The sequence below is a fragment of the Salmo salar genome, chromosome ssa11, assembly GCF_905237065.1.
Source record: "Salmo salar chromosome ssa11, Ssal_v3.1, whole genome shotgun sequence".
In the NCBI taxonomy this organism is placed as follows: Eukaryota; Metazoa; Chordata; class Actinopteri; order Salmoniformes; family Salmonidae; genus Salmo; species Salmo salar.
Genome location: NC_059452.1, coordinates 95,523,525 through 95,549,271, shown reverse-complemented (window position 1 = coordinate 95,549,271; position 25,747 = coordinate 95,523,525). Strand labels below are relative to the sequence as shown.

The 25,747-nt window shown below is 43.3% G+C and overlaps 2 protein-coding genes across 2 annotated transcripts; one reads left to right on the top strand and one right to left on the bottom strand.

Annotated features, from left to right (window-relative positions):
• The first annotated feature begins 246 nt into the window (after positions 1-246).
• Positions 247-12,511, top strand: LOC106563681 (tumor necrosis factor ligand superfamily member 10). The gene is made up of 5 exons (XM_014129473.2): positions 247-664; positions 3,064-3,213; positions 6,513-6,549; positions 6,633-6,725; positions 9,144-12,511. The coding sequence occupies exons 1-5, from the start codon at positions 443-445 to the stop codon at positions 9,605-9,607; spliced, it is 966 nt and encodes a 321-aa protein (XP_013984948.1). The 5' UTR covers positions 247-442; the 3' UTR covers positions 9,608-12,511.
• LOC106563682 (H(+)/Cl(-) exchange transporter 5) lies at positions 12,443-25,747 on the bottom strand. Its single transcript, XM_014129474.2, has 13 exons — positions 25,491-25,747; positions 24,888-25,040; positions 24,109-24,257; positions 23,777-23,876; positions 23,458-23,645; positions 23,247-23,369; positions 22,939-23,145; positions 21,546-21,626; positions 20,859-21,401; positions 20,595-20,781; positions 18,648-19,046; positions 18,229-18,445; positions 12,443-18,002 (listed from the first exon to the last, which is right to left on the bottom strand). The coding sequence occupies exons 1-13, from the start codon at positions 25,681-25,683 to the stop codon at positions 17,912-17,914; spliced, it is 2,631 nt and encodes an 876-aa protein (XP_013984949.2). The 5' UTR covers positions 25,684-25,747; the 3' UTR covers positions 12,443-17,911.

Here is a 25,747-nt window from a genome sequence, read left to right as displayed (position 1 = left end):
TTTGGCTTGTGGACAGACAACATGTCTTCTTCTCACGCTATCTGAGGGAATGTGAGCCTTTGAGTGTTACAAATAAAGCTCAATATCAATAACCTACTGAACACGTAGGACCACAAAAACAGGCTACATTTTAGATGAACACAAATCAAGCATCAATAAACCAACCAAGTCAAACTTAGCTTACCTATTTGCAAAAAGCAGATCCAAACATATAGCATTAGAGCCAACTAAAATAGTGAGGTTGACTGTTCAAATTAGAAAAGCGAATACTTGTAGCAGGCTATAGGCTACAGAATCTTCCCACGGGAGATTAGTATAAAAACGCTCAGGGAAAAAAAGCGCCTTTGTTCGGGCAACAATGACACGTGGGCGATGTTGAATTTGGACAGTTTAGCCCTTGCAGCCCTCCCACTCAATAGTGAAAATATTGACAGTGTTATGGATGACGAAGTGGGTGGCCCCCCTCATCCACCAATTGTATTTTATGGCAACTCGAGATCAATTCAGACCTGTCGTTGAACAAAGACATATCATGGCCGCATCAAACAGCCGACGAGACGTCCAGTCAAAGTTATGGGTCCCAATGATTGTTATTGTCGTGGTTGTACTGCAAGTCGCTTCGACAACTGGACTCCTCATCTTCTTGAACATGTCAGTTGCTCAGGTAAGGCGTTTTCTTTTACAAAACAGCTGATGTTCGCATGATAACCAGAAAACTTCTGTTTAGGCTCTCTTTTTCCAGCTCACAGTTGGTTCTCCAGTCAGAAAAGTTATGCCAACACATTCAGAGTACATGCATAAAAACATGTATTAAGTATGTAGTTGCCTATATAGTCTTCTTGAGGTGATGCAACTCAGTCTGCCAATAAAATAACATTAATTAAGAGTATATGAACTAACTACCCTATATAAACCTGTTTCAAATACTCTAAAAAGCAGTATTCTAGCTACAGATAATACATACACATACAGTAGGCTACATTATTCTTCACCTCCTAATCAGAACTATAATGAGTACTTATCCAGACAGTACACTTTCCCATTTAGATTGTATGATACCTGCTGATTAAAAGTGGAATCTGTCTACATAAGGTATCAGTGAAGACGTTGGAATTGGATGTAGATTAATATGACTGTAATAATCAATGTAGTCTGCAGCTGTCAGGTCTAATCAGTGTACTAGTTACATGGGTCAAATTCTCCTCTTTCTGTACTGGCATGGGATTGTTTGTTACAATGATGGCAGAGCCTGTTAGCAGCACAAACAAAGAGCCAGTGAGTCACTAATATGAGTATGGGGTCGAAGAAACAAACCCAAATTAACCACATCCCTTAGGAAATAAAACACTCACATTGGAAGTAACAATTAAAGTTTATCAAACTGGTAGTCACCAGGCAAATACTAGTTGAGAGGGAAGGGATTTGTAGCTTACTGCAACTCAATGCTATGTCAAACTTTATCATAAGGCCTGACTAACAATGCATTAAGTATTGTACAAAGTTACAAAAGCTGCCAAGTTTAGAGTCAGCAAAGTTCTGTAGCGGTGTTGGCAATGGGGGCATGGAAAGGTGTCGTTTCACTTGCACCCAAGCAGAGCGATCAAATCATGTACATGACTGATCTTGTACTGCATTACTTATAATAACAAAAACAAGTTTCTGGGAATGTTTGCCATTTGTTGTTATCGTGTTGGAAAAAGTACAACTGCAGCAGTGTGACTAACAGCACACGTCAATACAGTTGAAGTCGGAAGTTCACATACACTTAGGTTGGATTCATTAAAACTCGTTTTTCAACCACTCCACACATTTCTTGTTAACAAACTATAGTTTTGGCAAGTTGGTTAGGACATCTACTTTGTGCATGACACGGGTCATTTGTCCAACAATTGTTTACAGACAGATTATTTCACTTATAATTCACTGTATCACAATTCCGGTGGGTCAGAAGTTTACATACACAAAGTTGACTGTGCCTTTAAACAGCTTGGAAAATTCCAGGAAATGATGTCAAGGCTTTAGAAGCTTCTGATAGGCTAATTAACATAATTTGAGTCAATTGGAGCTGTACCTGTGGATGTATTTCAAGGCCTACTTTCAAACTCAGTGCCTCTTTGCTTGACATCATGGGAAAATCAAAAGAAATCAGCCAAGACCTCAGAAAAAAGTCATCCTTGAGAGCAATTTCCAAACGCCTGAAGGCACCACGTTCATCTGTACAAACAATAGTACGCAAGTATAAACACCCTGGGACCACGCAGCCGTCATACCGCTCAGGAAGGAGACGCGTTCTCTCTCCTAGAGATGAACATACTTTGGTGCGAAAAGTGCAAATCAATCCCAGAACAACCGCAAAGGCCCTTGTGAAGATGCTGGAGGAAAAAGGTACAAAAGTATCTATATCCACAGTAAAACGAGTCCTATATCGACATAACCTGAAAGGCCGCTCAGCAAGGAAGAAGCCACTGCTCCAAAACCGCCATAAAAAAGCCAGACTACGGTTTGCAACTGCACATGGGGACAAAGATCATACTTTTTGGAGAAATATCCTCTGGTCTGATGAAACAAAAATAGAACTGTTTGGCCATAATGACCATTATTATGTTTGGAGGGAAAAGGGGGAGGCTTGTAAGCTAAAGAACACCATCCCAACCGTGAAGCACGGGGTGGCAGCATCATGATGTGGGGGTGCTTTGCTGCAGGAGGGACTGGTGCACTTCACAAAATAGATAATTTTCCTTCCTCATGATGCTATGTGGATATATTGAAGCAAAATCTCAACACATCAGTCAGGAAGTATTTATATATAGTATTTATATAGTATATATAGTATTTATGAAAAGCAGCACGCTCTTTCTGGTCTGTGCCATCAAGCCTGTTAGTTAATCCTTTGAAAATAGAACAATAATATTTCAAAGAATTCCATCACAGATGTTATGGTGATACTAGGTCTATGTTTTTATGGGGGAAACCCAAAACAAAGTAGTTGCATCCTTGTCCTCTAATACAGATACAGACAAAGATACCTACTTATCTCTGTCCTGTGTGGGTTGTGCTGTGCAGGTGAGGAGTCAAGGGGTGGCTGAGGAGTTACGGTGCCTGGGGCTCCTTAATGCTCTGGAGAAAGACCAGGAGATACCGGAGTCTCTGGTTGAACTGTTTGGGGAGCCCTGCATCAAACTGGCCCAGGGAATAAGGGCCTATGTTACCAAGGTGGGTACCACCGGCTGTTTGATGCCGCCATGATGTATGTCTTTGTTCAACGACAGGTTTGAATTGATCTGAGACGTCAATTCAACATCTGTTCCACGTTGGTTCAGCGTAATTCCATTGAAATGACGAGGAAACATTGATTCAACCCATGGGTAATCTAATTCTTGGATGAGGAGGGGAACACCCACTCCGTCATCCATAATGTGTTTGAGTGGGAGGGCTTCAGGAGCTTAACTGTCAATGTCTCAGTTACACAGTCATCGATTTTTACATGAACGTTTGTTCATTTCAAACTATTGAAATACCGACCGATGTTTGTGGAAATACTACATACACATGGTTATGGAATTGTTAACAAGGGAGAGAGTTATTATAGCGTTCACTTTTGCCTTACTCATAACATGCTGTATTGACGTTTCTGAACTCCGAGCTTAGTCCAGTGATGGAATTCTTCAGAACCTTACGTACAACAACTTCTGATGCATCACCCTCATCAGCATGGTTGTTTAACCTCAGCTTAAATCCAAATATCAGACAGAGCTCCTCTCCAGATATGAGCTTTCCTCTTTCCATGGTCCACATTGCATCATACTCAATTCTCTAGTTTACTCTTACGGAAAAACCACATGAATTTCACGTGATCTTTAAAAAAAAAAAAAAAAAGTTGTATTTATTTAACCTTTCTAGGCAAGTCAGTTAAGAACAAATTCTTGCAGCACTAATTAGGTAAGGCTGTGAGAATCATCCGTCATGGTCTCTTTCTGACATACACGTAAAAAATCGAATCAAATCAAACTTTATTTGTCACACGTGCCAAATACAAGTATAGACTTTACCGTGAAATGCTTACTTACAAGCCCTTAACCAACAGTGCATATTTACAGAGTAGACTAAAATAAAAAGTAACACAATAAGAATAACAATAACGAGGCTATATACAGGAGGCACCGGTACCAAGTCAGTGTGCAGGGGTACAGACTAGTTGAGGTAATCTGTACATGTAGGTGGGGGTGAAGTGACTATACATAGATAACAAACAAACAGCGAGTAGCAGGAGTGTACAAAAGGGAGGGGAGTCAGTCAATGTAAATTGTCCGGTTGCGATTTTATTAATTGTTCAGCAGTCTTATGGCTCGGGGGTAGAAGCTGTTGAGGATCCTTTTGGTCCTAGACTTGGCGCTCCGGTACCGCTTGCCGTGCAGTAGCAGAGAAAACCGTCTATAACTTGGGTGACTGGAGTCTCTGACAATTTTATGGGCTTTCCTCTGACACCACCTATTATATAGGTCCTGGATGGCAGGAAGCTACCATTCAAAGGTATGGAGTCACTTAGAAATGTCTGTTTTTGAAAAAAAAAAAAAAGTCCATTAAAATAACATCAAATTGAATAGAAATGCATTGTAGACATTGTTAATGTTGTAAATTACTATTGTAGCTGGAAACGACAGATTTATTATTGAATATCTACATAGGCATACAGAGGCCCATTATCAGTAACCATCACTCCTGTGTTCAGATGGCACGTTGTGTTAGCTAATCCAAGTTTATAATTTTAAAAGGCTAATTGATCATTAGAAAATCCTTTTGCAATTATGTTAACACAGCTGAAAATTGGTGTTCTTATTAAAGAAGCAATAATACTGTCCTTCTTTAGACTAGTTGAGTATCTGGAGCATCAGCACTTATGGGTTCGATTACAGGCTCAAAATGGCCCGAAACAAAGAACTTTCTTCTGAAACTCGTCAGTCTATTCTTGTTCTGAGAAATGAAGACTATTCCATGCGAGAAATTGCCAAGAAACTGAAGATCTTGTACAATGCTGTGTACTACTCCCTTCACAGAACAGCACAAACTGGCTCTAACCAGAATAGAAAGAGAAGTGGGAGGCCCCGGTGCACAATTGAGCAATAGGACAAGTACATTTCATTGTCTAGTTTGAGAAACAGACGCCTTACAAGTCCTCAACTGGCAGCTTCATTAAATAGTACCCGCAAAACACCAGTCTCAACGTCAACAGTGAAGGGTCGACTCTGGGATGCTGGCCTTCTAGGCAGGGTTGCAAAGAAAACGCCATATCTCAGACTGGCCAATAAAAAGAGAAGATTAAGATGGGCAAAAGAACACAGACACTGGACAGAGGAAGATTGGAAAAAAAGTGTTATGGACAGGTTAATCTAAGTTTGAGTTGTTCGGATCACAAAGAAGAACATTCGTGAGACGCAGAAAAAAATTAAAGATGCTGGTGGAGTGCTTGACGCCATCTGTCAAGCATGGTGGAGGCAATGTGATGGTCTGGGGTGCTTTGGTGGTGGTAAAGTGGGAGATTTGTACAGGGTAAAAGGGATCTTGAAGAAGGAAGGCTATCACTTCATTTTGCAACGTTATGCCATACCCTGTGGTCGGCCCTTAATTGGAGCCAATTTCCTCATACAACAGGACAATGACCCAAAGCACAGCTCCAAACTATGCAATAACTATTTAGGGAAGAAGCAGTCAGCTGGTATTCTGTCTATAATGGAGTGGCCAGCACGGTCACCGGATCTCAACCCTATTGAGCTGTTGTGGGAGCAGCTTGACCGTATGGTATGTAAGAAGTGCCCATCAAGCCAATCCAACTTGTGGGAGGTGCTTCAGGAAGCATGGGGTGAAATCTCTTCAGATTACCTCAACAAATTGACAACTAGAATGCCAAAGGTCTGCAAGGCTGTAATTTCTGCAAATGGAGGATTCTTTGACGAAAGCAGTTTGAAGGACACAATTATTATTTCAATTAAAAATCATTATTTATAACCTTGTCAACGTCTTGACTATATTTCTTATTCATTTTGCAACTAATTTCTTGTATGTTTTCATGGAAAACAAGGACATTTCTAAGTGACCCCAAACTTTTGAACGGTAGCGTAGATCCTGATCAAGGGGTGGGTGGGAGAAGCATTTGAGAGTGCATGGTGATTCATCTTCAAAGAGCACAGCTGTTTTTCATTATTTCAGTTGAAAAACCAATTGAGGCAGTCGCATATCTGGTCTGTCTCCTTGTGTTTTTCCATGAAATCTAGGGAGTGAGATAATTTACTGGGATGTGTCCAGGTCCCAATAAAATGTGTACCCTCTCGACTTTGTCAAAAGAGCTTGTAAATAAAAAATTGTGTTCAGCATGAAATTGGAATTACAAAGAATTGGATTGCTCAAGAAGAATGCTGCACTGCATGTCATAGATAGGTGGTACTATACTCAATCCTACACTGTGTGTTCACTATTGAGATCTATGCCACATCTTAAAAATAGTTTTTGTCTTTCAGGTGACAGAAAATATTATTTCAAAACACGCCGTTCCAGGTAATCATTCAGTCATCATCATCTTATCTATCTAATATCCACTCCTGGTGCTACTGTTCTCTCACTGCTATGCTCCTTTTCAGAGCCCAGTGCCCAGCCCAGAACCAAGCCAGTCAGTTCTGCAGGGCATCAGAAGCCCTCTGCTCACCTCACACTCCGAGACAGTAGCTTACAGGGTATGGGAGACTAGTATGTTTGTGCTTGCTTGTTCTTTTGGTGGGACATTCACTTTTGTCAGTTGTTTTGATTTTGTTTAATCTAATGTAATCTAATGTTTTTATGCTGGGATAAAATTGCAGAATGTCAGTCAATTTCAACAATATAGCTTTAAAAACACACTACTAATATCAAACATCTGCAGGGTCAGATCTATACTTTTGGGGGCCCTAAGCAATTTGATTGGGGGGCACCCCAACTCACTGCAAATATTTTGGTGGCACCCCTCTTGACAGTGTAGTGAAATATTTAAGTTTTAGTTAATTTCATGCAAATCTACACATTTTTCCATGGAACATAGGGAAAATATTGCAGTTTTAAATACGTTTTCTGCAATTCTACACATTTTGCCATGGATCGGAAAGAAAACCTTGCAATTCTACACATTCTTTAATGACTTATGCCATGTTAATATGATTAATGAGTGAGAATGACTTAGAAAATCAATGTGGGCCCGGTCGGTATTTGGCCGATTACTACAAGTTTTGATAGCTGGCTAGACTAACTACCAGTCTCAACATTGTTAGCTGACATGGCTAATTGAGTGACTGACATAACAAGAGAAACTGCTGATGCACAACCAAATGTAAAAAAATTACACATTGTGTATTCTACTATTCTTACTCTCAATTGTAAGTTGAGACCCTGACAAATTTCTTAAAAATATATATTTTTTTACGTTCGGGGGTCCGAAGCGACCGCTTATGCCGCTTATGCCTGGAACCGAACCTGAACATCTTCAAAGACCATCTGGGCAAATAAAGGCATGGCATCGCTCATCTTTGAAACCAATTCACTGAAACTATGTCACAATTTCACATATAAACCTCAGGCTTCACATACAAGGTGCTGTTTTCACATTCAGATCACCAGCAATCTCTCTGATCATGTATCCAGGAACGCAGTAATGTTGTCCTCATTAACAAATACATAAGAATATGTTTTTAAAACGGAATATTTTTAAAACGGAAAAGTGGTGCGTGTATATGTATTCACCCCCTTTGCTATGAAGTCCCTAAATAAGATCTGGAAGCAACCAATTACCTTCAGAAGTCATATAATTAGTTAGATTGCACACAGGTGGACTTTATTTAAGTGTCACATGATCTGTCACATGATCTCAGTATATATGCACCTGTTCTGAAAGGCCCCAGATTCTGCAACACCACTAAGCAAGGGGCACCACCAAGCAAGCGGCACCATGAAGACCAAGGAGCTCCATGAAGACCAAGGAGCTCACCAAACAGGTCAGGGACAAAGTTGTGGAGAAGTACAGATCAGGGTTGGGTTATAAAAAAACTTTTAACATCCCACGGAGCACCATTAAATCCATTATTAAAAAATGGAAAGAATATGGTACCACAACAAACCTGCCAAGAGAGGGCCGTCCACCAAAACTCCATAGACCAGGCAAGGAGGGCATTAATCAGAGAGGCAACAAAGATACCAAAGATAACCCTGAAGGAGCTGCAAAGCTCCACAGCGGAGATTGGAGTATCTGTCTATAGAACCACTTTAAGCTGTACACTCCACAGAGCTGGGCTTTACGGAAGAGTGGCCAGAAAAAAAACACTGCTTAAAGAAAAAAATAAGCAAACACATTTGGTGTTAACCAAAAGGCATGTGGGAGACTCCCCAAGCATATGGAAGAAGCTACTCTGATTTTTATTTTCATCAAGGAAAACGCTGTCTGGCGCAAACCCAACACCTCATCACCCCAAGAACACCATCCCCACAGTAAAGAATGGTGGTGGCAGCATCATGCTGTGGGGATGTTTTTCATCGGCAGGGACTGGGAAACTGGTCAGAATTGAAGGAATGATGGGGCTAAATAGAGGGAATTTCTTGAGGGAAACCTGTTTCAGTCTTCCAAAGATTTGAGACTGGGACGGAGGTTCACCTTCCAGCAGGACAACGACCCTAAGCATACTGCTAAAGCAACATTTGAGTGGTTTAAGGGGAAACATTTAAATGTCTTGGAATGGCCTAGTCAAAGCCCAGACATCAATCCAATTGAGAATCTGTGGTATGACTTAAAGATTGCTGTACACCAGCGGAACCCATCCGACTTGAAGGAACTGAATAGGGGGTGAATAGTTATGCATGCTCAAGTTTTCAGTTTCTTTGTCTTATTTGTTTCACAAGATGCAAAATATTTTGCATCTTCAAAGTGATAGGCATGTTGTGTAAATCAAATGATACAACCCCCCAAAAATCTATTTTAATTCCAGGTTGTAAGGCAACAAAATATGAAAAATGCCAAGGTGTGTGAATACTTTCGCACGCCACTGTATAGGCCGACTGATCTTTGAGTCTACAGTAGTAATGCTTTGAATGGACTGTCTGTATTGAAATATCTTCCTTTGTCCTCCTTATAGGCCCTATATCCCTGGCCTCTCAGAAAGACCTACATCAGTCCTGCCGCCACCCGGTTCGGTCCTGGGGCAACCAGAGTTTCGGCTCCCATCTCCACAACATGACCCTGTCTCATGGACGCCTCCGCATTCCCCGGTCCGGACGTTATTACTTGTATGCCCAGGTGTACTTCCGCTACCCCTCCCTCACCCACGAGGGGGGTAACCACCATGGGGGCACCTCCAGCTACCAGCTGGTCCAGTGTGTTTACAAGAAGACGTCATACGCTAGGCCCCTTCAGTTGCTGAAGGGGGTGGGCACCAAGTGCTGGGCGCCTGACACTGAGTATGCCCTCCTCTCTGTCTACCAGGGAGGCCTGTTTGAGCTGAGGGCCGGGGATGAGATATTTGTTTCTGTGTCGTCGCCTACAGCCGTGCACGCAGAGGACTCATCCAGCTATTTTGGGGCATTCCGATTTGACCCATGAGCATGGAGGTTAAAGGAGGCAAAAAGCTCTCTCACACAAGAGAATACTAAACATGTACTGTACATAGACTACAAATCACCATGGTTCTGACATAGCCAGCCACAGACTGGTGCACAGGCCATTAATAAAACTGGCTCACAGATGGCTACATTAGAACTATATTTTTGAATAGAGTGGTGCGGACTAATTGACATCCCGCTTTGGTACTGTAGCACAATCACAAATAAGAATCTAAAGCACTGAGAGGGATAGTGGAAATGCATAAGACTAAGGAATGTGTGAATTCTTCCATATACAGTATGGCATGCAGCACTACCAACTACAACTATAGCTCTGGTGTCCATATGTAACCACTCTTCAGCCCTGATCTCTCTAGAGATACCGGTTGCTTCCCACAATGTACATGTTGCCCTAGGTCTGGGATTTCCAAGACTAGCTCTGATCTGACCTGTAACTTGCACTAAATTTGATTTCAATTTTAACATTTGTTTTTGATTTAAACAAGCACTCTTGCATAAGGGCGTAATTTTAGTGTTGAATGTACCTATTGAGAATATCATTACAAGCTCTGAGTGGCTGTAGTTTCATAACTATAGCTAATTATGGATGATTAACAAACAATGGGCTCCAGGGGTAAAAACAATGAATGGTGAAAGTTCTTCTTGATCCTGGCGTAATCTTCTAATTTGTACAAAATCTTATTTAATGGGCATCGGTAAGGCTCGAAGGGATTTTGGTAATGGCCCTTTTGGGATTCCTTCATTATACTGAGAATTCTGTTATTTATTCCGTTTAGCATAGGGCGACTCACAATTGGCCCAGCGTCGTCCAAGTTAGGGGAGGGTTTGGCTGGGGGGGCTTTACAAGTAGTCCATCATTGTAAATAAGAATTCTTAACCGACGTGCCTAGTTAAATAGTTAAATAAAATGGCAATGAACTGCTTTTTTCAGCAACAACTTTTGTTTGATCTATGCTGTGGGTGGAGGTATTACTGATTACTACAGTTAACCAGATACCAGTACTAGTCTTCAGTCATACTCCACTGAGCATATGCATCAATTTAACGTCTGTTTGATTCAACCAGTGGACAGATTCAGCACTGGACAGTAACTTAGTACTACTGTAGACAACTAGCTAATAATATTATAATAATAAGTATAACGCAAACATCTAGCAACCCAAAGGTTGCTTGTTTGAATCTCATCACTGACAACTTTAGCATTTTGGCTAATTAGTAACTTTGCAACTACTTACTTTTTTTGTGCATCTTTGCAACTACTTAGCATGTTGCCTAACTCTAACCCTAACCCGTTTAGCTAACCTTTCCCCTAACCTTAACCCAATAACATAATTCCTAACCTTAACCCCTAGAGCTAATGTTAGCCAACTAGCTAACATTAGCGGAAGCCACCTAGCCAACTAGCTAACGTTAGCCACAACAAAAAATTGCAATTCCTAACATGTTATACGAAATGGATGATGGACATCCCACTAATTAACACACCATACAAAACATAACATATCATACAAAATGCTCTGAGACCATGTTGGCGACAAAGCCTCTACAATTAGACTGTTATCATGTTAGCCAAGTTACTCTCAATGTAAGACCCTACGTCTGCTCCCTAACAAAGCGGAGTGATGGTAAGAAAGAGCTGAAACATGGATAAAAAAAAAGATCTTGCCTTGGGCTGTTTTCAAAATATCACTTGTTTTATGACAGTGGTTCCACACGTTCTGTGGCAAAAATATTATTTGTATTTTATTCTATTGTATTTCATTATATTCTTAGCCTACTATAAAATGCGTGTTGATTGTGATCAAGGTAGCCTACATGTGTTTTGTCTGTTTAATGAACAAAATAACTATGGATTTCATGTGCATGGCGTAGCCATGTAGCCCATAGCCTGCACAGACCAGTCACATAATTAAACTCAATATATGCCATTCTATTCTTTTGAAAATACATTTTATTAGTCTTATGTTTTTTAGGATTTGCCTAAAAACGAATTAATAATGGATTTCTATGTGACGGTGGAGTCTATATTCAATGGGTTTATTAAAATACTGTAGACGCCCACCCACATCTACTCCCACTCCTGAACTACTGCCCACCCACATCTACTCCTTCCCTGTGGCTCAGTTGGTAGAGCATGGTGTTTGCAATGCCAGCATGGTGTGTGCAACGCCAGGGTTGTGGGTTCGATTCCCACGGGGGGCCAGTACAAAAAAATGCATGAAATGAAATGTATGCATTCACTACTGTAAGTTGCTCTGGATAAGAGCGTCTGCTAAATGACGTAAATGTAAACTTGCCGGCATATGCACAGGCGATTTAAAAAAAAGGCCTATCTCGGGTAGAATGTGGTAAAAATGGGATTGTATGAATTGGGTTTTAAAAAACATTGCCTGTTTTATTTTTACAGGCAACATACCTGTGAAAAAAGAATGCAAAGGATATAAAGTATTGTCAGAGCCAATTTTGAACTTCCTGTTAAGCACTGTTCAGGGCCACATCCAAATGGACAATGTGTTATTCGTTTGTTTGGGTTTGATGTAAAACTGTTTGCAATGTCTAAAACGAGTGACTCTTTGACTGTGTATTTGACCATTGTTTGAAACTATAAACATTTACTGTCTAGACATCTTCCTGTCACTTTCTCATGAAAGGCATGACAGGCCACCCACACACAGCCCACAGCCCACAGCAGTGAGTCATAATGGTTAGATCCTCAGGGAGGGGTTCATGATGTTGGAGTGAGAATGACGCTAAACGTGTATGTATAACACTTATTGCTGAGTAACTGGGCACAAGGAGCACAAATGTACTCATGTGGAACTCAACGTTGTTTTAATTCAAGGCAAATATGAAATGACGGGGAATAAATTGATATTTCAAGGTTTTGGAATCTCAGTTGCATGTTTACATAAGACGGTAGTGATACAAACCCATTGCAGTTTACAGAAATACAAATAGACATGGCTTGATGATGTTAAATACGATTACTGTAGCTGCATCTCCAAAAACAACTGATAAGCATGTTATTTTGAAATGGAGTGCTTTCTAAGTGATAATGTGTTTACCTTTGAGACCCCAAAGTCAAACCTTTTACTGATGTAATGAACTACGGTATACAATACAAAAAAAAATGGTTGAACTTGGTTGAAGTCACACTTGTCCTTAAAGGATAAGACATGACTGACAAGAATACATGAATCTAGTTTAAGAATGTCCACCATCAACCTCCAAGGGTATCTGCTCTAGATAAAAGGGAGATTTGAGGTTCCTCTGCTTTGTTCATGTATAAGAGACAGTATATGCTACATTTCAAATGCTCATTCTTAGTGTGAACTTTGATGTTGTAGGGAGGGTAAGAGCATGAGGGTCTCATGAGACAGCAAGAGCATGAGGTAAAAGGGAGAAGAGATCCAGAGTTATTTACTAGACTGTTGACAGGCCCGTCCTGTCTCTAGATCCCCTGCTTGGCCAGCAGGTAAGGCCATGCAGATCCATAGACATTGCGAAAGGAGAGGTAATAGCTGGAGGATGAAAAGAGATGCGACACACTGGAGTCCTCTCCCTCAATCACCTCATCCAACACTACTCTTCTCTTTGACCTCGTACTCAGACTGCCTGTTAGGCTGTTCATCACTGAGGATTCTAGAGTGTGCTGGATAAAGTGATCCATAAACTTATACAATACATAATATTCATTGAAAAGGTAATACAAACCAGAAATATATATAGATGCATATTCTAAATGAGTAATAGAATTCATCTTTTGAGTGTTTGTTACTGATGACCTGGTAATAAAGTATAGTAATGTGACTAACCACAGCAGCGCCTCCCTGTGGTCAAAGAGAACCACAGCATGCAGGTTTCAGAGGAGGGTTATTTACGGAGCTTATTTTATCCTGGTAAATAAGAAATCCATGCTGCCTTACAGTGTCCCTGTACGAAGAGGACATCATCTCCAGGTCTGTGTTAAACCACAACCAATTACATGAAAAAAACTGTGAGGAATATGACATTTCCAAGGAAAGAAACACCAGAGAAAATACATTAGTCTTGACAGCCATATGCAAGTGCTCATTCTTGACAAATATTTCAGGCAGACATCACATTTTAAACGGTGCATTTCTTCATGATACTTTGATAGGTAGGAGCTGATCATTTGCACTCCTAGCTTAGTGATTGTATGGGTTAAGATGTCTTTGTGGAGGAGGGAGGATAGAGTGTCTTGGCAGTGGTGTGGTTTATATCAGACTCCAGACTTGGTTTCTGCTCCTTTACAATCCTTGGTCTCTCCAGAGACACATGCCCTACCCAGCATGCCTGCTCTCATCTGTCAACTGAAAAGGAAGACCACTCCTGCCAACAGAGCCAAGAAAAAATATTCTCCCAGTTACTGACACTCATTTAAGAAGTCAAACACCTTTTCTAAATCCAACTCATCTTTTGGGCCAATCCTGGAAAGCCAGCTTGCTGTTGAATAACAACGAATCCACTACTTCTCCAGTTCTAATGGAGTGGCCTGTTGTCACAGTAGGGAGGAATCCACTACTTCTCCAGTTCTAATGGAGTGGCCTGTTGTCACAGCAGGGAGGAATCCACTACTTCTCCAGTTCTAATGGAGTGGTCTGTTGTCACAGCAGGGAGGAATCCACTACTTCTCCAGTTCTAATGGAGTGGCCTGTTGTCACAGCAGGGAGGAATCCACTAGAGTTCTAATGGAGTGGCCTGTTGTCACAGTAGGGAGGAATCCACTAGAGTTCTAATGGAGTGGCCTGTTGTCACAGCAGGGAGGAATCCACTAGAGTTCTAATGGAGTGGCCTGTTGTCACAGCAGGGAGGAATCCACTAGAGTTCTAATGGAGTGGTCTGTTGTCACAGCAGGGAGGAATCCAGTAGAGTTCTAATGGAGTGGCCTGTTGTCACAGTAGGGAGGAATCCACTACTTCTCCAGTTCTAATGGAGTGGCCTGTTGTCACAGTAGGGAGGAATCCACTACTTCTCCAGTTCTAATGGAGTGGCCTGTTGTCACAGTAGGGAGGAATCCACTAGAGTTCTAATGGAGTGGCCTGTTGTCACAGCAGGGAGGAATCCACTAGAGTTCTAATGGAGTGGCCTGTTGTCACAGCAGGGAGGAATCCACTACTTCTCCAGTTCTAATGGAGTGGCCTGTTGTCACAGTAGGGAGGAATCCACTACTTCTCCAGTTCTAATGGAGTGGCCTGTTGTCACAGTAGGGAGGAATCCACTACTTCTCCAGTTCTAATGGAGTGGCCTGTTGTCACAGTAGGGAGGAATCCACTACTTCTCCAGTTCTAATGGAGTGGACAGTTGTCACAGCAGGGAGGAATCCACTACTTCTCCAGTTCTAATGGAGTGGCCTGTTGTCACAGTAGGGAGGAATCCACTACTTCTCCAGTTCTAATGGAGTGGACAGTTGTCACAGCAGGGAGGAATCCACTACTTCTCCAGTTCTAATGGAGTGGCCTGTTGTCACAGCAGGGAGGAATCCACTAGAGTTCTAATGGAGTGGCCTGTTGTCACAGCAGGGAGGAATCCACTACTTCTCCAGTTCTAATGGAGTGGCCTGTTGTCACAGCAGGGAGGAATCCACTACTTCTCCAGTTCTAATGGAGTGGCCTGTTGTCACAGTAGGGAGGAATCCACTAGAGTTCTAATGGAGTGGCCTGTTGTCACAGCAGGGAGGAATCCACTAGAGTTCTAATGGAGTGGCCTGTTGTCACAGCAGGGAGGAATCCACTAGAGTTCTAATGGAGTGGCCTGTTGTCACAGCAGGGAGGAATCCACTACTTCTCCAGTTCTAATGGAGTGGCCTGTTGTCACAGTAGGGAGGAATCCACTACTTCTCCAGTTCTAATGGAGTGGCCTGTTGTCACAGCAGGGAGGAATCCACTACTTCTCCAGTTCTAATGGAGTGGCCTGTTGTCACAGCAGGGAGGAATCCACTAGAGTTTTAATGGAGTGGCCTGTTGTCACAGCAGGGAGGAATCCACTACTTCTCCAGTTCTAATGGAGTGGCCTGTTGTCACAGCAGGGAGGAATCCACTACTTCTCCAGTTCTAATGGAGTGGCCTGTTGTCACAGCAGGGAGGAATCCACTAGAGTTCTAATGGAGTGGCCTGTTGTCACAGCAGGGAGGAATCCACTAGAGTTCTAATGGAGTGGCCTGTTGTCACAGCAGGGAGGAATCCACTAGAGTTCTAATGGAGTGGCCTGTTGTCACAGCAGGGAGGAATCCACTAGAGTTCTAATGGAGTGGCCTGTTGTCACAGCAGGGAGGAATCCACTACTTCTCCAGTTCTAATGGAGTGGCCTGTTGTCACAGTAGGGAGGAATCCACTACTTCTCCAGTTCTAATGGAGTGGCCTGTTGTCACAGCAGGGAGGAATCCACTACTTCTCCAGTTCTAATGGAGTGGCCTGTTGTCACAGCAGGGAGGAATCCACTAGAGTTCTAATGGAGTGGCCTGTTGTCACAGCAGGGAGGAATCCACTACTTCTCCAGTTCTAATGGAGTGGCCTGTTGTCACAGCAGGGAGGAATCCACTACTTCTCCAGTTCTAATGGAGTGGCCTGTTGTCACAGCAGGGAGGAATCCACTAGAGTTCTAATGGAGTGGCCTGTTGTCACAGCAGGGAGGAATCCACTAGAGTTCTAATGGAGTGGCCTGTTGTCACAGTAGGGAGGAATCCACTAGAGTTCTAATGGAGTGGCCTGTTGTCACAGCAGGGAGGAATCCACTACTTCTCCAGTTCTAATGGAGTGGCCTGTTGTCACAGCAGGGAGGAATCCACTAGAGTTCTAATGGAGTGGCCTGTTGTCACAGTAGGGAGGAATCCACTAGAGTTCTAATGGAGTGGCCTGTTGTCACAGTAGGGAGGAATCCACTAGAGTTCTAATGGAGTGGCCTGTTGTCACAGTAGGGAGGAATCCACTAGAGTTCTAATGGAGTGGCCTGTTGTCACAGTAGGGAGGAATCCACTAGAGTTCTAATGGAGTGGCCTGTTGTCACAGTAGGGAGGAATCCACTAGAGTTCTAATGGAGTGGCCTGTTGTCACAGTAGGGAGGAATCCACTAGAGTTCTAATGGAGTGGCCAGTTGTCACAGCAGGGAGGAATCCACTAGAGTTCTAATGGAGTGGCCTGTTGTCACAGTAGGGAGGAATCCACTAGAGTTCTAATGGAGTGGCCTGTTGTCACAGTAGGGAGGAATCCACTACTTCTCCAGTTCTAATGGAGTGGCCTGTTGTCACAGTAGGGAGGAATCCACTACTTCTCCAGTTCTAATGGAGTGGCCTGTTGTCACAGCAGGGAGGAATCCACTACTTCTCCAGTTCTAATGGAGTGGCCTGTTGTCACAGTAGGGAGGAATCCACTAGAGTTCTAATGGAGTGGCCTGTTGTCACAGTAGGGAGGAATCCACTAGAGTTCTAATGGAGTGGCCTGTTGTCACAGTAGGGAGGAATCCACTAGAGTTCTAATGGAGTGGCCTGTTGTCACAGTAGGGAGGAATCCACTAGAGTTCTAATGGAGTGGCCTGTTGTCACAGTAGGGAGGAATCCACTAGAGTTCTAATGGAGTGGCCTGTTGTCACAGTAGGGAGGAATCCACTAGAGTTCTAATGAAGTGGCCTGTTGTCACAGTAGGGAGGAATCCACTAGAGTTCTAATGGAGTGGCCTGTTGTCACAGTAGGGAGGAATCCACTAGAGTTCTAATGGAGTGGCCTGTTGTCACAGTAGGGAGGAATCCACTAGAGTTCTAATGGAGTGGCCTGTTGTCACAGTAGGGAGGAATCCACTAGAGTTCTAATGGAGTGGCCTGTTGTCACAGTAGGGAGGAATCCACTAGAGTTCTAATGGAGTGGCCTGTTGTCACAGTAGGGAGGAATCCACTAGAGTTCTAATGGAGTGGACAGTTGTCACAGCAGGGAGGAATCCACTAGAGTTCTAATGGAGTGGACAGTTGTCACAGCAGGGAGGAATCCACTAGAGTTCTAATGGAGTGGACAGTTGTCACAGCAGGGAGGAATCCACTAGAGTTCTAATGGAGTGGACAGTTGTCACAGCAGGGAGGAATCCACTAGAGTTCTAATGGAGTGGACAGTTGTCACAGCAGGGAGGAATCCACTAGAGTTCTAATGGAGTGGACAGTTGTCACAGCAGGGAAGAGTCCACTAGACATGAACATAGTGCAGTGTAGAGAGGCCTGGGTGAAAGCGGTGGTTCCACAGTGGTGTCTGGCCCACGGTGCTGCAGCTGGTACTATAGCATCAGTTGAAGAGGATCGAGTCTGGGTCCCGGTTGGCTATCTGAGCCACGTGCTTCAGAATGTCCTTCTTTGTGATAATACCCAGCAAGCGGCTGTAAAAAAGAGGGACAAAAAGTCAAAGAGGTCTGGACTTCTTACCATAAACAAAACTTTAGGAAGGATAAAAATAAATAAAAAATGTATAAGCCAATTGAAGTAATTTTTTTGTGTCTGTCTTGGGGGGGAGGGCTGCTCTATTCTACTGATGAAATCAGTCCACTATAGATGAAAGTAGAGGTCCCTAATTACATAGCTAGTTCTCAGTAGCAGGTGTGTTACCCATTGTGTGTGATGAGGCACTGGCGCAGGCCCAGCTTCCTGAAGATGTCCACCACAATGTCCATGGCGGTGTGGTCTGTGACGGTGAAGGGGCTAAGGTCCATGATGCCTCTGAGCTTCAGAGGAGGGGGGCTGTTGGGGGGCTGAGGGGGTGTGTACTCTGTAAAGAAGACCCTCGATGTGCTCACTATCCCATCCTGACGCTGTCTGGCATTATCTGAGAGGAGAGGGAGGGGTTACTGAGGGCTGGCAGTGGGATAAAACCAAATAAGAAGTGACTTTGGGTCCTTGAAAAGCGCTATATAAATATAATGTATTATTGTTATTATTAAGAATACATGACATTGTTTTGACAAAGGTGACAAAGCATGTGGGTCAAAAGACAGCACCTCAGCATGATGATGATCTGTCATCCCTACCTATGGAGATGGTAAGGTCCCTTCGCAGCACGAATCCCACTAGGCGTTGGGACTCATGGGAGACCACCACGGGGAAGCCGCTGTAGGTGGTGTCAGTGATCATGGTCTCCACGTCCTCCACCGTCATGCCGTCCTGGGTCACTACGGAGAGCGGCAGGTCACTGCGACGCGGCCGCATCACGTCCATGGCCAGGGTCTTATGGCTGAACTCCTCCTTTGCCTCCAGGAAGGGGTAACCGTTGAGGCGGATGTGAGCCTCGTAGATCCCCTCGCGCCCGATGGCGTCCGCCACCCACTTACTGGTCATGGCCGCAGCCATCAGAGGCACGATGTACTCCAGCCCTCCGGTCAGCTCGAACATGATGACCACCAGGGACACGGTCATACGGGTCACCCCACCTGTGGGCACAAAGCCAGTGGGGAGGGAGTGGGTGGCACAGAGAGAGGGGCGGAGGCAGAAAACATTAGGCATACCCACAAGTAGAGGTCGACCGATTAATCGACATGGCCGATTTCAAGTTTTCATTACAATCGGTAATCTGCATATTGCAATCCACGAGGAAACTGTGTGGCAGGCTGGCTACCTGTTATGCGAGTGCAGCAAGGAGCCAAGGTAAGGTGCTAGCTAGCATTAAACTTACATTATAAAAAACAATCAATCTTAACATAATCACTAGTTAACTACACATGGCTGATGATATTACTAGTTTAACTAGCTTGTCCTGCGTTGCATATAATCAATGCTGTGCCTGTTCATTTATCATTGAATCACAGCCTACTTCGCCAAACGGGTGATTTAACAAGCGCATTCGCGAAAAAAGCACAATCGTTGCACGACTGTACCTAACCATAAACATCAATGCCTTTCTTAAAATCAATACACAGAAGTATATTTTTTTAAACCTGCATATTTAGTTAAAAGAAATTCATGTAAGCAGGCGATATTAATTAGGGAAATTGTGTCATTTCTCTTGCGTTCATTGCACGCAGAGTCAGGGTATATGCAACAGTTTGGGCCGCCTTGCTCGTTACAAACTAATTTGCCAGAATTGTACATAATTATGACACAACATTGGAGGTTGTACAATGTAACAGCAATATTTAGACTTAGGGATGCCACCCGTTAGATAAAATACGGAACGGTTCCGTATTTCACTGAAATAATAAACATTTTGTTTCCAGATTTTACCATATTAATGACCAAAGGCTCGTATTTCTGTGTTTATTAGAATATAATTAAGTCTATGATTTGATATTTGATAGAGCAGTCTGAGCGGTGGTAGGCAGCACCAGGCTCGTAAGCGTTCATTCAAACTTTACTGTGTTTGCCAGCAGCTCTTAGCAATGCTTGAAGCACAGCGCTGTTTATGACTTCAAGCCTATCAACTCCCGAGATTAGGCTGGCAATACTAAAGTGCCTATTAGAACATCCAATAGTCAAAGGTATATGAAATACAAATGGTATAGAGAGAAATAGTCCTATAATAACTACAACCTAAAACTTCTTACCTGGGAATATTGAACCACCAGCTTTCATATGTTCTGAGCAAGGAACTTAAACGTTAGCTTTTTTATTGCACTTTTACTTTCTTCTCCAACACTGTGTTTTTGCATTATTTAAACCAAGCTGAGCATGTTTCATTATTTATTTGAGACTAAATAGATTTTCTTTATGTATTATATTAAGTTAAAATAAAAGTGTTCATTGAGTATTGTTGTAATTGTCATTATAACACATATACATAAAAATCGCCCGATTAATCGGTATCGGCTTTTTTTGGTCCTCCAATAAATCGGTATCGGCGTTGAAAAATCATAATCGGTCAACCTCTAACCACAAGACAACATTTAACCAGGAAAAAGGAGCCTAGAGTAAAGACAAAACAAGTGAAGGAAAAGCTGTTAAACATGCAAGGTGCCAACATACAGTAGCCACGCAGGCCTTACCTAAGCAGGCAGCAGCCCCAACCATGGCATAGAGGCCTGGGGTGATGCAGTCAGCACCAGGAGAACACCAGCCCCTGAAGATCGCCCAGTCATGGTGGTAGTAGGCCAGCTGTTCCATGCCTATACCCAGCAGCCTGCCTGCGATCGCCCCCACCGCCATGCTGGGTATGAACAGCCCAGAGGGAACCTGGAGGAACGACATCCTTATATTAAACGCTCAAATCACAGATGTGCCATACAGATGTGACGGAGGTTCTCCAGTACCTTCATGCCAAAGGTAACCACTGTGATGAGCATCTTAAAGACCAGGGCCAGGGACAGCTGCCACATGGCCGTGTAAACGTCCTTTCCAGCCGGGCGGTCCGGCAGCTCATTGCTGCTCTTGGTGACGTTGGCGTTGTCATAGTTACACAGCTTGGAGGAGTCAAGCAGGCCACAGTCGTTGAAGAGCTCAGAGATGAGCTCACTGGTGCTGGTGCGGGTGTAGCTGTTAGGGAAAGCCACCACCGCCGTCACTGCGGTGACAACCAGAACCTCCAGGACCGGGTAGTGGCCCAGCCACGTGGTCTTGCGCCTCCGGCACCACGCGATGTTGGCGCGGATGAAGAAGGCGCCCCAGATGCCCCCAAAGATGCCCAGGAGGATGAAGGGTATGAGCTCCAGGAGGTGCCAGGGGGTGTGGAACTCCACGTAGAACAGCACCAGGCGGCTGTTTCCAAACGGGTTGATGGAGCGCAGGGTGAAGGCTGCCACCAGGGCCGCGAAGAACGACCGCCACAGGGTCTTCAGAGGGAAGTAATAGCTCACCTGACGGGGCCATGAGAAGACAGACAGTTACACAGTGATTATAGTCAACTTTACTACATTCAATAGTTACCTTTAGGAGTGTTTCAACTTGACAGTCATAGAGCCCATAGATTTGCACAAGGAGGAAGCTAAGGCACTTGTTACCTCCTCCAGACTGAAGAGCACTCCTCCTATGGGGGCCCCAAAAGCCACAGACACACCAACTGCTGCAGCGGCAGACAGAACCTGCCACACAAACCACCAAGCAAAGGAAGGAAGAAGGTGATCGGTGTCAGTACATTAATGCTTTACAACACAGCTCAGCAACACGGCTAAATAACAAATAATATAACACGATGATTCATGACTCAATGCAAAAATATCTCTGTGTTGGAAAATAAATCTCAGGCACAATGTTTACAGAAGGGAGACAGAGTCACCGCATGTTTGTGGCATTGTACTTCCATTAATACCATCTCACTGTAGCAGAGGAGCAAAAACATCACCTTGGGGTATGTGTTTGTTGAAATCATGAAACCAGCCACAGGCTATTTATAGATGAATGGGGTTTTCCTGCTGAATCTGAGTTGAGGCTCTCACTCTTGATACAGCTTGATTTGCGTCAAAACAACATCAGTGGTCCTAGCTTTTGCAATTTGTGCCAGTTCCTTAAAGAAATACTTAAAAGGTTAACCAGTATTGTATCCATCCATTTAAAACAGGGTTCAGATGTTTGTGAATAGCCCAGTGCAGCATAAAATTAACACCCGTCAAATGCAGGTAGATTTAGGTATTAGCGGGTAAGAATGTCTATTTCCCCAGCCATGCTGGTGGGTGGTCAATTTGCAAGGCTCTACAATGCGAGCGCTACAGTCACAAATAAAAATTGTGAAAAGTATGAAAAATGCTGCAGTAGCTTTTTTCAAAGTATTTCTTCTGTTTTATTGCACAAATAAATACTAAACTATATCCCACCTCGCACAGCAACAGTGCCTGCTGTCTGGGATGCTTTGTGCATTGTGCTGATAGATTCATTTTTGGAGGCAAAGCGCACAGGCATAAAAATTGGTCTAATTTACTCAAAAGTCTACAAAGTGGGACTTTGTCCTCGTGTTTCTTGGCTATTTGCATTGTTTTGTTCACAGGGACAGTTGTTTTTCAATGTTAGTTTGAGTCTGCTGCTTCAACTGATAGCGAAGATATGCTGTCTACTACAAGTCAGATCCCAAAATCTCACACACAGACACACGACTCAGTGGTCCCATTACCACGGTATCCTCCCACCATTAAAGGGGCAGCTTAACATTTTGTCTCATCTGATATTTTGGTTAAAAGAAATGAAATGAAATTGAGCAATAGATCACAATATATATCACAATGCTTCTTACTAATACATTTCTTGTTTTAGAAACAGTAAGCATGGTCATCTTGTTTTTTTAGGTAATTATGGAATAAAATCAAAAAATATTTTGTCTGGTAAAAAAATCTGAGTGGCTGGTATATTTTTCCATCTACCTGCCAGTGGACAAAAAAGTGAATTTTAGGCCTCATTTCTCACCTCTCTGCGCTTGGCCTCATTCTTGCGGTACTTGGTGAAGAGGTGGCAGAGGATGTTGCCACAGCAGCAGGCCACGTGGACCAGGGGCCCCTCCTTCCCCAGGCTGAGCCCCGATGACACAGCCAGGACCAGGGTGATGGTCTTAATCACCAGGGTCCACTTCCCCAGGTACCCTCGGATGATGAAACCACTCAATATGGTTTTGATCTGGGAGAGAAAATAAATGGCATGGGAAAATAAACCACATCCATTGACCTCATTCAAAAGAAGACATATCAAATAAGGGTAAAGGAATGAAGTAATCTTACCTCTGGGATTCCAGAACCACAGGCATAGGGAGCGAAGGCCCTGACCAGTGTCACGGCCAGGAAGGAGAATAGCAGAGCCCAGCACACGTACATTAGGTAGTTCATAATGTACGCAAAGGGACCCTGCAGACAGACATTTCACAATCAGACTGTGACCAAAATAATCACATACAATAAACACAATGGGTCAAGTAGTAATATTTTAGCACACCTCTGTTGCGCCGATGATGAGCTCAGCCCAGCTTTTCCACTGTGGACACTTGTCCCTCTCTTGGAAGGTGGTCTCGTTGGAGGTCCAACAGCAGTGTTCATGGTTGAACCAGAACCCGTTCAGACAAACCCCTTCCTTCAGGTCTGTCATCCAGTGGGCTGATATGTCAATCCCACCTGCCAACGCGCCTGGAATAGACCACAAGGTAAATTACTAACACTACCAATGGCTTCCAGGTGCATTGCTGTGTGGGTCTTAGTAGAGGGAATCAAATGAAAAAGCATTTATGTATCATCAATCTGTATACAATTAGACTGACCTGACATGAGTCCAATCAGCAGCATGAGCAACCATCCAGAGAAAGCATCACAGACACTGTTCACCAGTGCCCATGTAGACTCTTTGCTTTTACTGGTAATCTACACATCAGACAGGTGACATAAATATTGTTGTTATAATACTATGATGCTTCTGATTCAGACAGTAATGCCATGTAACTTATACAGGTGTTGCTACTACACCTAATAATGATGACAAGTATACATAGATAGTGATCTTAAGCCTGTTTGAGACACGAGTTTTGTTATGGGTTGGGAAGTGGGTTAAGACTAAGAATTAAAAGGACAAGGAGATAAATAGGATGTGGGTCACCTCTCTGTGCCGGTCACGGTCTTTGGACTTCTCCCGCACCCAGTCTATGGTGTTAAAGTCCTCATAGGTGCCCACCCCAGGCACAGGCTCATCAAGCAGGTCCATCAGTTTAGGAACCCCGTTCACCTCCTCCATACCTGGGTTATCCCCTGGAGGACATGGAAGGAAGGAAGGAGAGATGTGAGGAATTGAAGAGATTCAAAGGACCGAGGTAAAACACATTCTAGAGCTGGCATTGCTTGAAGGGCAGTTTCCCCGGACCCAGATTAGGCTGAAACCTAGTCTTCGACTAATAATATATATATATATTTTTAAATGGAGATTATCCATTGGTCCAGGACTAGGCTTAATCAGTGTCTGGGAAACTACCCCTTAGCGTTTATCTAATAACAAAGGTTTTACATTCATATCAATGACACATACCTAAAGGGAACAATGTGTTACAGATAAAATTGCTGGAAAATATTGATGAAAAACAGTGGCACCTCACTGAGTGTGAGGTTTGGGATGTGATCAGAATAGTTTAGGCCTTATAACTGCATATTCCAAATTCAATTGGTGTCAAATGAAACCAAATCTAAACAAAGTAAGGAAGAAATGCAAAGAGGACTTTGTTGTCACCTATATTAAATCCCAGCAATGTAGGCTGGCCTAGATTAATGTGTTACCGTTTACTCATAACTAATAGACATTTGATCAGACAAGACACACATGAACAAATCCATGATTTGTGTGTGTGCGCGTAAACATTACAACAGAGACATGGGCCTTGGTCTTACCAGAACCATAGTCTCGGTCCAAGGGTGGTACATCCTCCGTGTTAGAGAAGTCTAATGTCGACCCTGCTATCTCCACCATGTCCTCGTCACTTGTGCTACTTCGTATGCTATTGAAGCTATCGTTGCAATATCCGGTGTTATCCATCGATAATACTGAACACACACACACACACACACACACACACACACACACACACACACAGAGAGAGAGAGTGAGGTCATGGTCCAAAAGGAAAGCGTTCAAAGCAAAGGAATCATCCACCTAACGTTAACTGGATAGCTACACTAATGTTCTCGGGGCCCTAGCTATGTGAGCTAACGTTAGTTAGCTAATACATCGGGCTAACATTGGCTAGTTAGCTAGCTCTGTTTGTTTTAAAATGTGTTATCATATTCGACTGGCTTTTGTGGTTAGCTAACGTTAGCTATGGACTGACATCGACAACAGTGTCTCCAACCAAGGCAGCTAACTAACAAGTTAGCACAAACAGCAGCCACACTCACATAACACTTGCAAGCAAGATTAACATTAGCCAGAGAAACCCGAGAGGTTCATATGCAAGCACATATTACTGACATCATATTAATATAAGTCGTTATTACTTTGTCGGATGGACTTCGACTGAGAACTCTGCTGTTCTGCTAATGTTGTTGTTGTTGTTGTTGTTGTCTGATCCGAATGCCAACAACTTCCTGTTACGACATACATTGAGAGCTGATCCCAGGTGATCATCTTCTTCTTCACGAAAATAAATAAATTAAAGCACACTACTACCTTGTAACGAACCCTCACCATCTCCCAAAACCCTTCCACACCCCCTCCCCAACCAGATGCTAAACAAGTAAAATATTTTTTTATT